We start from the raw sequence: 15566 nt of genomic DNA on the forward strand, positions 1-15566 counted from the left end.
CAGGGGTTTTACCGCATTTTCCTATGTACCATTACCCATCCGCCCTGTCTCCGCCGGGCAGGGTATACCCTATAGAAGCCTATGGGCTTCTATCGCCGCCCGCGCAACCCTCCCTCCTGTCCTCCATCGATCTCCTCCCCCAGCAGGTGTCACAGCCGGGAGGACATCCGGCTGCAGGGGAGGAGACGCCGGGGACACTGACAGCCGCCGGGATGTGACGGGGATCCCCGAACACCACATTACAGGTACATTTGTTAGTACATATGCGGTAGCATCGTGGCGGCTGGGTGGCGATGTATATTAATACATCCCGCCCCATGTGTCATTAGCAGATTTTTCACAGAGGTGCTGCATGTGAAACTGACTTTATTTGTGGGTGAGTTCTAAAGTAATTTTTTCCCATAATATTCCTAGTTTATGTACATTTAAAATTTTTATAGGGGCATCTGTAACCCCACCCCCTTACCTATGCTTACTATGAATAAAGGATTAAAGGTGCCCATACACGTGCGATTTGTTGGTGAGATCGCGTTCAAAATGCATGCAATGATCGCACCGTGTATGGACATCTTAACAAACAAATAAGACTGCATCAACCTAATAGCCCAGGCCTGTGTGTGTATATATATATATATGTATAGATGGCTAGTAGTATAGGCAGCACTTATTGTTTGTGGTCTCAGCTATCTTTATTTTACAAAGTCCCTTTGAGTGCCGCCTAAACTACCCATCTACTATTCTTCCTTTGGATGGCATCAGTGTTGTCCTTGCAGCTGTTAAGAGTGCCGGATCGTCCATTATATATGTATACTGTCACACATACACGCACACCAGAGAAGCAGCCAGCAGTTATATCACAACTGTCAATGCCAATCTGTAAACTGCGTGAAAGAGCCACTTCCCACGTGCGTGAACTGTGTTCCCGAGTGACCTTTCCCCCTCCCCAAATTCCAGCTCTCTGCTCCTCCACTCGTTGTGTATCCAGCCACAGACACAATTCCACCTATCCAATGCTATGGCCGTAAGTTGTGCAGGCTCTTCTGTGTCGTTTGGTGCATGCTGTTACCCCCCTGTGCCCAGCAGCGCCCCCTGCCAGATGTCTCCCGTGGCCACATGTGGTCTCTCCCCCCTACATGCCCCAACTCTTTCCAGCAACAGCAGCAGAGACTGTCTGGGAGTGAGCGATCTGTCTCCCCTCCTCTCACTACTCAATGACAAGCAGTGTAGAGGACCAATTAGGAGGCAGGGATCTCCCTCTCCCCTCCCCCTCCTCTCCCATGCTTGGGGGGCCGTGCCATGCCCCTGCTCCCCTCCCTCTCTTTGTATCACACATCCGGGTTTCCCTCCTGGCTCCTGTCTGTCTTTTTTTTTAGGAGCCATTTTGGAGTGAGTTCAGAATTTTGGGGAGTATTTTGGAAGCTAAGAAGCCCCTGCCCAGAGCCCTGGCAGTATAGTGCCACCCCCCTGCCCTGACACCCCCTGTCAGCCTGTTGCCCCCCTGTGCTGCTGCTACTGGAGGTGTCACACACACACACAGGGAAGTTTGGGCTCCTGTATGTCTGTGCCTCCCCCTCCCACTTCCCCCCTCCCTCTGTACTCGGCGGCTGCTGCAGAAGGTGGAGCCCGGGCAGGGGGACTGGCTGCTGCTGCTGTTTGATCTGCTTGTGTTCCACATTCACACACATTTCATTCCCACGGATCCAACATTACACGCCCCCCTCCCTCTCCACTCACAGGACAAGCTGCCCACGCGTGGGTGATCCCCCCGGACTGGCACACTTGCTGCGGAGGATACATTGCGGCTGGTGTGAAGGAATGACCCGCGGTGGATGGGACTGCGTCTGAGTGTGTGGCACGGGCTGTGAGCCCCGGCTCCCGGGGATATGGGCGCCCTGCCGCTGACCTGTGCCCTCCTGCTGGCAACTTTCTGTGCAGGTAAGCCGGGGTGCGGGCACTGCCATGTGCGGGTCTCCCCGGGCACTTCTGTGTCTCCGTAACTTTCCCTGCTCCGCAAACTCCTTCCCGGGGGCCGGTGTGGCCGGGGTGCATCGCTGCGGGCACCCACTCCCCCCCCCCCCCACCCCGCGGGCTCCTAGTTCCTGCTTGGTGGAACTTTTATTCTAGGGATCTGGAACGTATTCTTTGTACATCGCACGTGCCTGGGATCTGTCCCTTTTCCCCGGGATCCCGTGTGCACACGTGCAGCGAGTGGATTTTGCAGGGCTAGATCCCAGATCATCACACGAGTGGATCGCTGCCTAACCCCACTCGGGGAAGAGGAAGGAGGGCAGTGTGGCAGCAGCGTGGGGTTGCCCCCCCCCCCCCCCCCCCCCCCCCGTGTGTTATTGTTGGCCGCCACTGTTTGGAGTAGTAGGTGCGGTGATGGTTTGGGGTCAGTAGGGCAGTGCCAGCCGTGCTGCCCCCCCCCCCCCCCCTCCTGATGTTGGCAGTGAGGGAGGGTGCTGGTACCCCTCTGGGACTCGCTATTTGTGTGAGATTACTCATTTGGCTGTGATTTATGACTGGTAATAACGTGTAGTACATAGTAGTGGCATACAGTCCCGGGCGTTCTGCTGGGCTCCCCACTGTGCACACACTCAGCCCTGCTATGCATGCAGTGTGCTGTCCCTATATTATCAATATTATGGGTCTGCAAATATATATCTATCTATATATCACTGGTGATGCTATATGTGCCATTTAATCTTACAGACACCATATTTTGGCATTGCTGGCCCCTCATTGTCTTGATGCGATCATTGGGATCACATGCTGCCTGGAGGGTGGTATATGTGTGATCCCTGTACACACACGTGTGTGTGTGCATGCATGTATATGCTGTGTAATGTGTAGACCAATGCTGTATCATGCTATCTGGCGGCTGTGTGGCTGACATGTCTTGCTGTAAAGCACTGGCTGTCCTTATTATACCTCACATAACCCCTGTAGTATACGGTTCTATTGTAACATTGCTGGAGACACGAGGGTCTGACTGCAAAAGGCAGTGCATACATAATGCACACTATATACAGACTATATATATATATATATATATATATATATATATATATATATATATATATATATATATATATATATATATATTATACATACAGACTGATTATTTATATATAATGTAAATGTGTGTGTGTTTATTAAAATAATAAGGGTGCAATGCATGGGCAAGCTACACATCCACAGTGTCTCCAGACTAGAAGAGTGGTCGGTCCAGGGCTGATTTGGGGGAGGGTGATGCTTGCACCTTGTTATGATGCTAGAAGGGGGAGGGGTGGGAGAGTAGGGCAGAAACTGATCCCCTCTGTGGTTGGCACACAATCTGTAACCTCTGTCCCTGTGAAACTAACAATGTCCTTATCTGACAGAGTCATAGTAACCTTTCCTTCCTGAGAGGACTGGAAGACGTGGCTGAGCCCAGCCATATTGCTGTTAGGGGAGTAGGTCTCCGGTCCATAATGAAACCCTCTTGGCATGATACCTCCCTGGCACAGAGACTGACACTACACAATGCACAGCGTTTATATCTATATTGCTCTCATGTGCAGTTTATTATAGTCCTATGGTTTTCTGTTTCTTCATTCATTCAGGTGTTTGTTTGCTGCCTAGGCTGGCTGCATGGTTCTGTCATTGTGTGTAACATTGCTGCATGCATGCCAGGCAGTGTGTATTGGTTGAAGGGCATTGTGTGCCCACCCATTCCTCAAATGTGTATTGTGCTTCACCCTGTGAGGAAATATAAAAAAGCTGCTCTGTTAGGGTGTGTGCTAGTGTTTCCTGTGGCAGGAGGGGAATGTGTTTTTTTTTTTTGTTTTGTTTAGGAATGTGGCAATCCAGCTGAAGTGTGTGGAACAGCGTTGCTCCATCCACCATCCCTGTGCTGCCTTCTCGATGTTTTCTTTGTTCAGTGTTCTCATTAAAAATGCAGTGCCACTGTTTATAACATACACACAACCTGGCACTGTCATTATGCCCATCCCCTCCTTATACCCCCAGGAGATGGGGCAGCTAAACAAATGCAGTGGAAGTAAACAGGAAATATTGTGGTTATTTTTTATTTATTTATTTGCACTGGAAACCAATTTTCATATTTCTTATATTACAGTGAAGTAATCATGCTCCTATACCATGACATTGTTACCTTGTGTATCCAAAATCCTGAGATATTTAAAACCTCCTTTTTTATACATTGCAACATTTTTATTTTGACAATGGCTACAGTGAGGCGAGTAGATACTACTGTATGTGCAACTGATCTGTTTTCTATACTTGAACTATATATATATTAAATAATATTTGTGCCTTTTAGTATTCTCATTGAGAACAAGGTGCAGGTAAAGTTGAATGACAGAGCTTTGTGTGTGGGATATGAATTACACATGTGCTTTCTTTTGGTCTGCCACAGTTCCCTGACATTGCTGTAGATTGTTTTTTTCCACTCTGGAACCCACTAGTACGCTCTGCAGGAAAATCAAACTTCACAACTGGCAATTATTTTTTTTTTTATTGGGGGGGGGAATTGTATTGTGCTTTTAAACACATTAGAAATAGTCATGTTTGCTAGCAATGCACAATTCTCATTGCCTTGCAGAGGTCACATAATTAATTGTCTTCAGGGCTGTAAGGTTCTGTGTGCTGTACAATGCCACAATTGAAGGTGTACCTTGAAAATTCAATTTGATGTTTAAAAAAGGGTTTATAGTGTATTATTCTGTTGAACACATAATGACATTTATGACAGAGTTTGTGATGCCATAGTCCTATAATGATTTGCTGCAACACAGAGGCAGCAAGGTATTCATCCTCTCCCCCCCCCCCCCCTTCCCTGTGCAACTTTGGAACGAAATTTTATATTTTTGTGCGTCACATATATAGAACTGGAAAACGACGTTCAGCATTTGTGTCGACTTTACTTCAAAATGATGATATTAAACATTCAAAACACAGAAGACAATGTAGTTAATGGGTGAAACACACATTGAGTCCACAACTGCAAAAAGGGGACCATTGCTGCTTTGTGTGCTCTGCTGTAATGTCTGTGCGTGCACTCGGCGAGTTGTGTGCACGTGCACAGCTTAGAGGGAACACTGCCCCCAAAATGACCCATTCCATTAGGTACAAAATGCTCTGTTCGTGGACTTCCTTGCCAGTGGCAGTTGCAGATGTAAGCCTGCAGCACAGTCCAATATTCAAAAAGCTGAGCCACACCTACTGCCACCCCAAACATCACTGTCCTGGACTCACTGACAGTTGATGTGACCTCCCCTCTTTAAATTTTGGACTGTGCCTGGAGCCCCACCTCTGTAACAGTACAGAAACAGAGCATTTTGTACCTAATGGAGGGTATGCTATATGTTTAGCTGTAGGTTTAATCATGTATGTCCTAAAGGTTATGTATAATGGATCAACAGTGTTTAGATTGACCCCAACATGAGCAAGGTCAAGAAACGCAAAACAACGCTGGTCAACCATGTTGACCTATCGATACCTTACTAAATGGGAAGACTATGTTGTGGGTCAATTCTTAGTAAATGTAAGTTTATTTGGCAAGAACAATGGTGTTACTCAAGTCACTGGGATTTTCACCATGTCAGGGAAGATACATAGATGGTGTAGGATATAATTCCACAGTTATTTGACTGCCAATATAAGTTTTGATTGGTGCCTAATTATATCGTTATCGTTTATGATGGATACATAGAGTTTATTATAATAGCCTCTGAGTTCCAGAGGTTTGTGAATTTGTGCGAGTCTGCCCGTTTTTTAAAGCAGCAATTATTTACAAGGCAGAATAAGATTGGTTTGTCCTTTTAAATAATAGCTGCCTTAAAAAAGCAGGTCTCAAGTCACACTTCTGTAACGTGGAGGCTATTACATTAAGCAAAACTTTTGCTGTAGCAGTGTTGTATCTTATCATAGTAGGTTAATGTAGATGGCGTGTCACTTGTCCCAGGTGCCAATGTGTTTACCTCGGTTTCTTCATTTTTGGAAAGTTATTTTGAGAGGCCCAATGCACGATGGATTCCTCCAGATCAGCACATTTATCGCAGGATGAAAGCGATGTACGAGAGCAGTGTCTGGCACGGCGCACCATTTGGGAATGAGATCCTCCACAGCTGAAATCGTGGCAGGGTTTGTAACAACATGCGCCTGCCCAGGCCACGGCAATCCTTGATTCTTTCGCTTCCCGCCTCATAACGCTGACACCACTGGAATATGGTGCACCGTATGAGACACTGCTTTCCGTACACCGCCTTCATCCGGCGATACATTTCTGAAGCACGCTCGCCTTCTGCACAAAGAAATTGGATAAGATGCGGAAGAATCCATCACACATCAGACTACACAAAACAACTTTCCAGAAACGCAAAGCCGTTCACTACACATGCGCAACAGGGAAAAACACCACGCCAGCTATCGGCAAACACATGAACCCACTGCGATTAGCTACAACTCCGCTACAAGTCTCCATTTCATTTGGGCACCCCATAAAACAGTTGCAGTCCGAATTCTGTGCTTTAAATCCAAAAGGGAGCTTTTTTGTGTCCTTTTTGGATTTAAAGGTAGGATATGTTCTGCTCTCCTGCGGTGATGGAACTACAACTCTCAGAATACCACTCCAAAGGCTTCACATTAGCTGTAGACCCACATGGTGTCATGATCTAGGGTGGAGAATTGAAATTAGCACACACAGGTGAGCAATAAAACTAGAAATATCTGGGTACTGTGCCTGGCCAGTATGTGCGATGCCCAGCATTGTCATGCTAAATCTACCCCAAGGAAAATCTGATGCTGACAAACAAGCAGAAAAGGACTGCCCTGCTCTGTATTAAATGATTCATTGAACCTATCTTTATCTTCCCTATTGTTTGTGTAGGTAGGTTCCATGATCCGCTGATGGAACAAGCAAGGAACTCATGATAATGCATTGTGTTATGAAATAGTTGTCATTGTGTCACTTTCTCTAAATATGCAGCTAATATTGGCATGTGTTCTTTGTGTGCAGGAGCAACTGGTTTTGCCTATAAAATGATGCATGAGCCATTGTTACTGAGGACCAAAATTTGCAAATACCTGAAAGCATTCATCAGCTGTATTTTTAACAAGTATATCTATTCTTAGGAGCAAGGGTATTTTTTTTGACTCTCTTGCAGTGAAGGAATGATACTGTGATTCATCATATTTACACACACGGATCTCAGAGGCTGCTGATGTCACAGTCTGGCTCACGTGCATCCTCCAATCCCAGCAATAACACGAGATGGAGTGTTTTAATATCTGTAACCTCATAGCATGCTCTACTGCTGTACTGTAAACAAGCCCTGGCTGTGTTCAGCATGCATTATATTAAACCCATGTGCTTCCTAAGGCAGCCAAACTACTTGTCATTAGGAGACTTTTATTCAGCAGTGTATTTATTCATTTGATTTCCTCCAGTGTGTGCCGGTATTTTTTGGTGTCTTTTGTTAGGAATTTACAAAAACGAAGCCTACAGCCTCCTTGTTGTGTTGCTGTTTAAAAGTCGTGTTCTATGCATTTACATACAAACAAAGATTGAGTAAAGCAGGGTACACACTAGATCAGTGGTTCTCAAACTCGGTCCTCAGGACCCCACACCGTTCACGTTTTCCAGGTCAGGTGCACAGACGCACTCATTACTTAGTGTTCATTCTAGCACCCGCCAACTTTGAAAACCCATGCAGTTCCACTTCCCTGCCTGGGGTGTCACTGTCTGCTGTGGTGTTTCTAGCACAGGTCTGGTTTGCATATCAGTGCTGATATACAGACCACACTGTGCTAGAAGCACTACAGCAGACAGCGATGCCCCAGGTAGGGAAGAGGAACTACATGGGTTTACAAAGTTGGCGGGTGCTAGAATGAACACTAATTACTCACGCACACATTTTAAAATATCCACTGGTGGAACTAATTATTTTACTTGAGTCTATGTTAAGACCAGGAAAACATGCACTGTGTGTAAGGATCAAGTTTGAGAACCTGCGCACTAGGTGAGCCTGATGATGTGATCCCATGGTCCGTGTGTGCAGAACAGCTGAGGGGCTCAACCTGATGTCTGCAGGCGTGAGCACGCAGTAGTGCATACACACTACACAATGTGCCGATCTGGACAAATCAAAGCAAAGTAGTAATTCGCAACTAAATACCATGTTAAGATGGATCTTCACAAACCGCCAAATAGGATTTCAAGGGGAGTAAAATGAAGCCGTGGAGGAGTTGCACATGACAACCAATCAGCTTGGAAGTAACATTTATCAAGGCATGGTATAAAACTATAGGTAGATGCTGATTGGTTGCCATTAACGACTCCACTGGCTCACTTCTCCATTTTTTTTTTCACTGCTTCATACATCTTCCCCTCAGCTGTTAGTGAAGTGTCGCTGGACATTACACCAAGGTCTATCTGCACACATTGTTACTATGTTTAACCATCTCCGCTTGCTTCAAGCAAAAACACTCAGTAAACACTCGGAAGTTAGCTTGCAACTAACAAGATAAATAGGAAGTTTTATGAATTAAAATATTGACTGCGTTCTCTTGGTATGTTTTAGCCCTGGTGAAGAAATCCAGTTTGGCTGCTCTATGTACTGATTGTGTAGATATGACATTGATGTAGCTTCTTCAAGCTCTAATGAACACACAGCCTTGATAAATGACATACCAGACAATCGACTTTACAAGCCAATAAAATTGCCAGAGTGCTACCACCATTACAGCACATACAAACATTTACAATTGTAATCGTACTAAGTAATGTGACTTCTCCGTCCTTGCTTCTTTTGTTAGACTTGAGTTTGCTCAAGTGTAGTCCACCATTTGTAATCTGGAGATAAAGGTCTGTACTCATGTAGTAAAGCAAAAAGCAAGCAACTGGGTATATCCATGTTGCATGCAGGTGGAGCAGATTTAAGTGCAGTATATATTTTCTGCGCAGATGAAATACTGACTGCTTTTGCAGGTAGCCCACAAATAATGAAGCACTTTATTTTTACACTGCAATTTAGATTTCAGCTTGAACACACCCCACCCATATTAAATCTTTTTGCACATGTTACATCTGCATACTTTTTTGCTTTATTTACACACAAGTCGGGCCCAAATATCTGATTCAGGATTTTTCAGCCAATCAGCTCCTACCTTACAGGTCACAGACTTGTGTTTGAAAAATGTCAGGCATGTGCTGATTGGTTGATTGTTTATCACTCTCCATTTTATTACTTTTGAAGCTTAGTACATCTTAGCTACACCATTGACTGTAAGCAGGACTAACTGTCCACTTTCTAGAGCAGGGATGGAGAACCTCCAGCTGTTGTTGAACTACATATCCCAGCATGCCCTGCTACTGTTTTCTATTTGCCCATGCTAAAACTTTTGCAGGGCATGCTGGGATGTGTGTTTATTTCAACAACAGCTGGAGGGCAGAAGGTTCCCCATCCCTGCTCTAGAGGGCCAGATGTCGCTGGGTATGTAGGCCATGTGTGAGTTCTTCAATTTGGGTAGTGTCTAGCTCAAAAAGTAAGTCCTCTTTTTGAGGGAAGGATGTGGAGTAGGAGAGAAGGCACAGCGCATCCATTAGGAGGGGGATAGACACTGTGTGTGCCACTGTAAACATTGTTGAGTGCCAAGTTGTAGCACTAGTGCCAAAGGTTGCCTACCCCGGCATCAGACATGTTTTATTGAAGTTCAGGAAAGCTACTGTTGATGGAACATGTGCTGTGTTCATCACATTGCACTCCTCCCTGCCACAAATCTATAGAGAATCCATTTATTTTGTACACCCCTCACACCAAACCAGTAAATAAGGATGGTTCTGCCTCTCTACTAGATGTAGTTGTCTGTAAAACTTTCACATTCACTTGGCACAGCGTCTTGTTTATCTGTAGGATGTGGCTTCATCCAGTGCTGATTTTTGACATATCTACAAGACTTGTGGTTCAGTGGTATTATCACTACGAAAATGTTATGGGAAGGAAATGTATAAAGAATAATCTCGCCCAGATCATAATATGCGGTTAATGAGCATTCCTGACATGGTACTGTTGTGACACTTGCACTGACAAAGGAGCAATTTAAAGACCTCTCATCATTTTCCAGGAGCATTTTGGCCTTTTGGAAAATGGTCAAATTTTTTTTTTAAATTATGTCCATGGCAGTAATGATGCCTGTAGAACATGCTATTGTCAACGAACACTGACTATTTGCTCCAGGAGTATCCATTCTTATTGGGGTTAATCTGTGTCACTCATACTCCTAAATCCCAGAATTTTGCACATGAATATGCATCAATTTGGAATTTTGTTATGTCTGAAAGGCACCAACCCCGACCCTGCAAATGACCTGAGATTTTCCTGGGTTAAGTGTGAATGGTGCAACCTGGGAATTTGCTCTCTGGCTGCTTTAAAAGTTGTTTTAATCGGTAAGGAAGGGACACATGATACCTGCTGATATCATCAGTGACAGCTGGAGAGGGACAGATGCCACACATGAGAGGAACACAGATTTAGGCTGTGGGGGTGGAAGTTTAGGGTTCCGCTGCTGGGAGGGAGGATCAGGGGGTAAATTATACTAAACTAACCCCTGTCCGAATTCCCTTCACCGGTATGCCGGCATTGGTATTCTGACAGCCAGTCTTCCATATGTATCTCATATATAATAATAGTGAACAAAAAAAGACAGAGAAATATGAAAATATATATTAAAAGTAATTTAAATCCCTGTAGAGTACAACATAAGAAGTTTCGGTCTTCAAAGACAAAGAATGACTGAATGACGAGCGAGGGGATGTTGGCATTCGAAGTACAGCAACTGGCCTCCTAACATGGGTCAGATAAGTACAGTACAGGTAAGGTGCGTACACACGGGGGGAGATATATTGCTTGCAATATATTGCTGAGCAATATATTGCTCAGTGTCTCTTTTTCAACAAGCGACCAGAGATGGTCGCTGTTGAAAACGAACCTCTGCTGGGGGTGCCGCAGAGGTAATTAGCTGGTCGCAGGAGCAAGCTCCTGCGACCAGCGATTACAATGGGGCAGAAAACGGGAGCGTGCACCCGGAGATTTATCGCCGGGGCACACTCCCAATCACTGGCAATATGGTCGCCTGCAACCATATTCCCAGCGATTATAGCACCTCTATCTCCCCCGTGTGTACACAGCATTAGGCACTGCAACCCTTCTGGCACCATTTAAATAAATAATAATAATAGTTCTAACGGGCAGGCTTATATATTGATATATCCACATCAATGTGTTTTGCGCTGTGATTAGAAAATACTCGGGCATCAAAATTTAGCGAAGGTGTTTGTGGACTACTGTGCATCTCCGTCCATACACTACGTATTGAATGCTTCTGTGTTGATCTTTGAAAGTATAGCGCTGCGCACGTAATAGTAAAGTGTTTCCTTCATACAGTAAATGCTGTCTTTAGTCTCTGGTAAAACAATCTTGTGAATTGCTTGTCTGAAGTGAGATGGGCTTTTACTGAACTGCAGTTCATGGGAAAGTCCTGTGAGGTAAAAGTTTTACTACTTACCGGTTTCAATTTCAAACAAAACTCTTTTCTAGCCAAATGAATCGCTTGACAAAATATATACAGTTTTTTTCTTTTTTTTTTACATTTAGTTTGGTTTTAATCGTGTTGCTTTTATTTTAATCTGTTTTACATATACGATTTATCTCTAGTGCCAGTGCAGCTTTAGAAATGATTAACACTATTCTTTCCATCCATTGTGTTGTTTGCCATGTGAAACTAAGACGGCCACCTCCCTTTTTAAGAGCATGCAACGTGCTCTCTACTATATGTTGGTATTCAGAAAGGCCATTTTGTCTTCATATGCCCTAAGGGAATAGCAGGGAAGAAATGTTACAGCTGCCTGACCTCTGATCTCCAACTGGGGGCCACTGGGAAGGGGTGTGCACTTAATTTTCTCTGGAGTAAAGAGCATGCAGAGTGAAATGTTGCAATCCCAAGCCCCAGCATCTCCCTATGAATGGCATAAATTTAATAGCACATTTTTATCTTTGGGTTTGAAAACAGTCCTTTCAGAGTAATTAAGTGATCTACTTAGGGCCTTCTCCAATAATGGCGAGTTGCTCAATCTAGCGATCTAACCACAAGGCCGTCAATTACACGAATAAGATGGCTGTGGTGTGTAAGTGGCAGACTCTACACGAGTAAATATTCTTTTCAAGGTTGGCTCTATAAAAGCCAGGCACTAATGGGAGTAATGCAGAAAATTCCCATTTCACATTTACATACATATACATTAGCTCGAAGCCCATACAATGCTTTCTACTTTGTCAGGAGAAGCTGGCCTATAACATGTTTTAATTAGTAGAAGGTATTCTTTCTGTTTCCTGTAGTAAACAATGTATGTTAATCGATATAAGAGTTGTCCACGTATTTACATGAAGTATGCTAATTCCATGATATGCATATCATGCAAAGGGTTATATTTATTTTCCTACATTTTTCTCCACTATCCTCCTACAGAGTATAAAATCCATTTCAGAATCTCACTGGATGGGAAAAAAAGGACATCAAGGGCAAGAATTATCTTCACCAACCCTAAATAAAATTTGTTCTCTCACACTCTCTGAAAAAACAACACAATTCTGACTCAAACTACCATTTTATCTCCGCTCCCAGGCCCCTTTCAGGTACTTCAGACTTGCCTACACTAGCACGACATTTCGGACCCACTTTTGTTTGCAACACTACACACAGGGCCTTATTCTAGTTCACTCTTTCTGACAAAAAACCTTCTTATATGGACAAAACCATGTGCACTGCAGGGGGCAGATGTTACTTGTGCAGAGAGAATTAGATTTGGGTGGGGTTTTACTTCAAAGTGAGATCTATATTGCAGTGTAAAAATAAAGCAGTCATTATTTACCCTGCACAGAAACAAAATAACCCACCCAAATCTAATTCTCTCTGCACAAGTTACATCTGCCCCACCTGCAGTGCACATGGTTTTGTGCATCTAAGAAGGATTTTGTCAGAGTGAACTAGAATAAGGCCCATAGACCGCACTCACTAACGGATGATCTGGTCAGTGATGTCTAGGAATTAGTACTAAGGGCCTAATTCAGACGTGATCACTGGGCTGATAATTTTCAGAGCCCTGTGGTCAGGTATACGCTGCCCTGTGAAAGCCTGTAATTTGCTCAGCATGACTTGTGAAAATATCGCAGGTCTGCAATTAGCTGCGTGGGATGGCAGCCGTCAGCGGGTGCAAGGGGACGGTGCAGGAAGCCTGGCAGTAGAATACGCTGCCATGCAGCGGTGGGAGCAAAGCACTTAAAAATAGGCCATACAAAATTAATTGGAAGCCACTGATTGGCTGAGACCTCTCTCTCAGCCAAATCAGTGGCTGCCCATTCAATTGTATTGGCTTTTTAAAAAAAATATATTTTTAAGTGCTTTGCGCCCGCTGACGGCTGCAGTCACCCGCAAGCCTTCATCCCCTGCCCGGCTCCCTGCACCGCCACCACCCCCTGCTCCCTCCGCCCACTGCCGTCACCTGCAAGGCTCCGGGCTGCACATAAGATTTAGCGAATCTTATGTGCAGCACGTCCGACCTCCCGACTCCGATCCGTTGCACACAGGAGCACGCATCGAGTCGGACGGGATGTCTACTTTGGGCCGATTTCATGCATGCCCAAATCGCAATGTGTATGGGGTCCTTTAATGTAGTACTTAGATATGCAATGGACAGCTCTTCCAAAAAGAGTTGTCCTTTGCTTAAACAGGACTAACGTGTATAACCTGGACTTCCTTCTACATGTGTCAAATAATACACTTGTTGTGGAGGACACTGGCTAGGGTCCGATTGTGCACAAAGAAGGATACAATGTGAAGAGAAGCCCAAATGCTTGTATTAGTCAACGCCATCTACAGTTGTATCACGTTCTAGAGCCTGGTACATTTTGGAATGCAGCCAACATTCAGAGAGTAATTTTCAGCATTTTTTATATACTACATCCCATAGAGAGGCAATGGAGTCCTCTGCCTCCAGGCTTCTATCTATCTATCCCTATATCTAGTAAGCCAGCTTGAAGCAAAAGCTTCGAAAGCTAGTCTGCTACCTTCTGCGTGATGTAGTTTTACTCTCTGCCAGCAGTTGGCAGTGTTTTGGAAACTAGATCGAAATAGATGATAAGGTGGTATGTGTGTTTGTGGGAAAGGGGGGCACCAATATTTAACTTGCCTCTGGGCAGCTGGGTCGAAATTACGCCACTGATACCATCCTTAATTGTGGTAATTGGACATGTGAGTTCAACATGATATCAGAGGTGTGAGTTAATTTGATAAAACGCTTTGAGTGTTGATGTTGACCTTTGTAACTGATTGTGAGAAATGCTTGGGTGACCTTTTTTCTTTTTGTTGGCATTGTTGCAGATTTACCTTTTTTTTTGTGTGTGTATGTATGCAGATTTTTCAGCTCCCGAAATCTATATTATTTAGTATAATCTGATGTACTGTACATTCACACTTGTGCGTTCATTTTTTTTTCTGTTGAATGTGTCTCCAGTATTCTTTTTTTTCTTAACTACTCACTGCATAAAAGAATATACTTCAAAAGCTGTTTCCGGGAGCAATAGAGAGCTTCTGTGTCTGTTTGCTGCCAAACAGAATTTGCTGTGATAGGTGACACCCCACTTGCTAGGTTCTGCCCTAAAATTGTGATGGAAGATTAGTAAGATTAATAGATGTCATAGCCAGCAGACAGAGGGAGAGGAAACCCTCAGAACTATAAGATTTTACACACAAATGCTTCCTTGTGTTCCCCTGCTGACTGCTGTTTTCACACACAAAAAAGTAATGTTTTTGTTTAGTGCATACAGATTTGGGATAAAGCACAATTGTATATAATGGTAGAGACTGCACTTTTTGCTGAGTGTTACTCCCACTGAATGTGTTCTATTAATATTCATAAAGCGTTAATATTCCAGATACAGAATGGTCATTGCCATTCTCAGTGAACGGGTGTGATATGAACAGTACACAACCGCCTTGAAAATGTTGCGCTGGTTTTGGCTTTGATTTTGAACATGGAATTTAATGAATCCCTTCCATGGTCCCTGGTTCCACAGGTCTGTTATCTTGGGTTTTTCTCAGGTTGATCCCTTCCAACTGAAAAGGGAAATCTGGGAAAGCAGGACTGAGGGGGCGGCACCGGCAGTAGGTCAGGGGCGGACGGGCGCCGGCAGGGGTGTCCTTAACGGGCAGGCATCGGTGGGTTGGTCAGTGGCTGACAGGTGGCTTGTGTCACAGTGGGACCAGTTAATAGGGGGAGATTCTCTAAAAATCTCCGCCGCCCATCGCAATTAAAATTATCGCATATGTTCTCACCTATGCGATAATTATAGCAAAGGACAGCTCTTGCGTTAAGAGCTGTCCTTTGCGGTGAGAGTCGCCGGGTCCCAACAGGTCCCGGCGGCTGCCCCCTCCCTCCCACACCCACGTCGGCGTGGAGTTGAGAATATAAAGTGTGGCGAGCGCAGCATATAACTTCACAGGTATAC

General features: G+C 44.5%; 1 protein-coding gene across 1 annotated transcript in view; it reads left to right on the forward strand.

Moving 5' to 3' along the window:
• The first annotated feature begins 1320 nt into the window (after positions 1-1320).
• The window catches only part of ACVR2B (activin A receptor type 2B), a 190168-nt gene continuing 175922 nt past the window's right edge, over positions 1321-15566 (forward strand). The window contains exon 1 of the mRNA XM_083189072.1: positions 1321-1935. Within this exon, the coding sequence (XP_083045198.1) occupies positions 1884-1935 (52 nt within the window). The 5' untranslated portion in view covers positions 1321-1883. The remainder of the gene's footprint in view (positions 1936-15566) is intronic.

This window comes from Crinia signifera, chromosome 5 (assembly GCF_055691185.1).
Source record: "Crinia signifera chromosome 5, ASM5569118v1, whole genome shotgun sequence".
NCBI classification, from domain to species: Eukaryota; Metazoa; Chordata; class Amphibia; order Anura; family Myobatrachidae; genus Crinia; species Crinia signifera.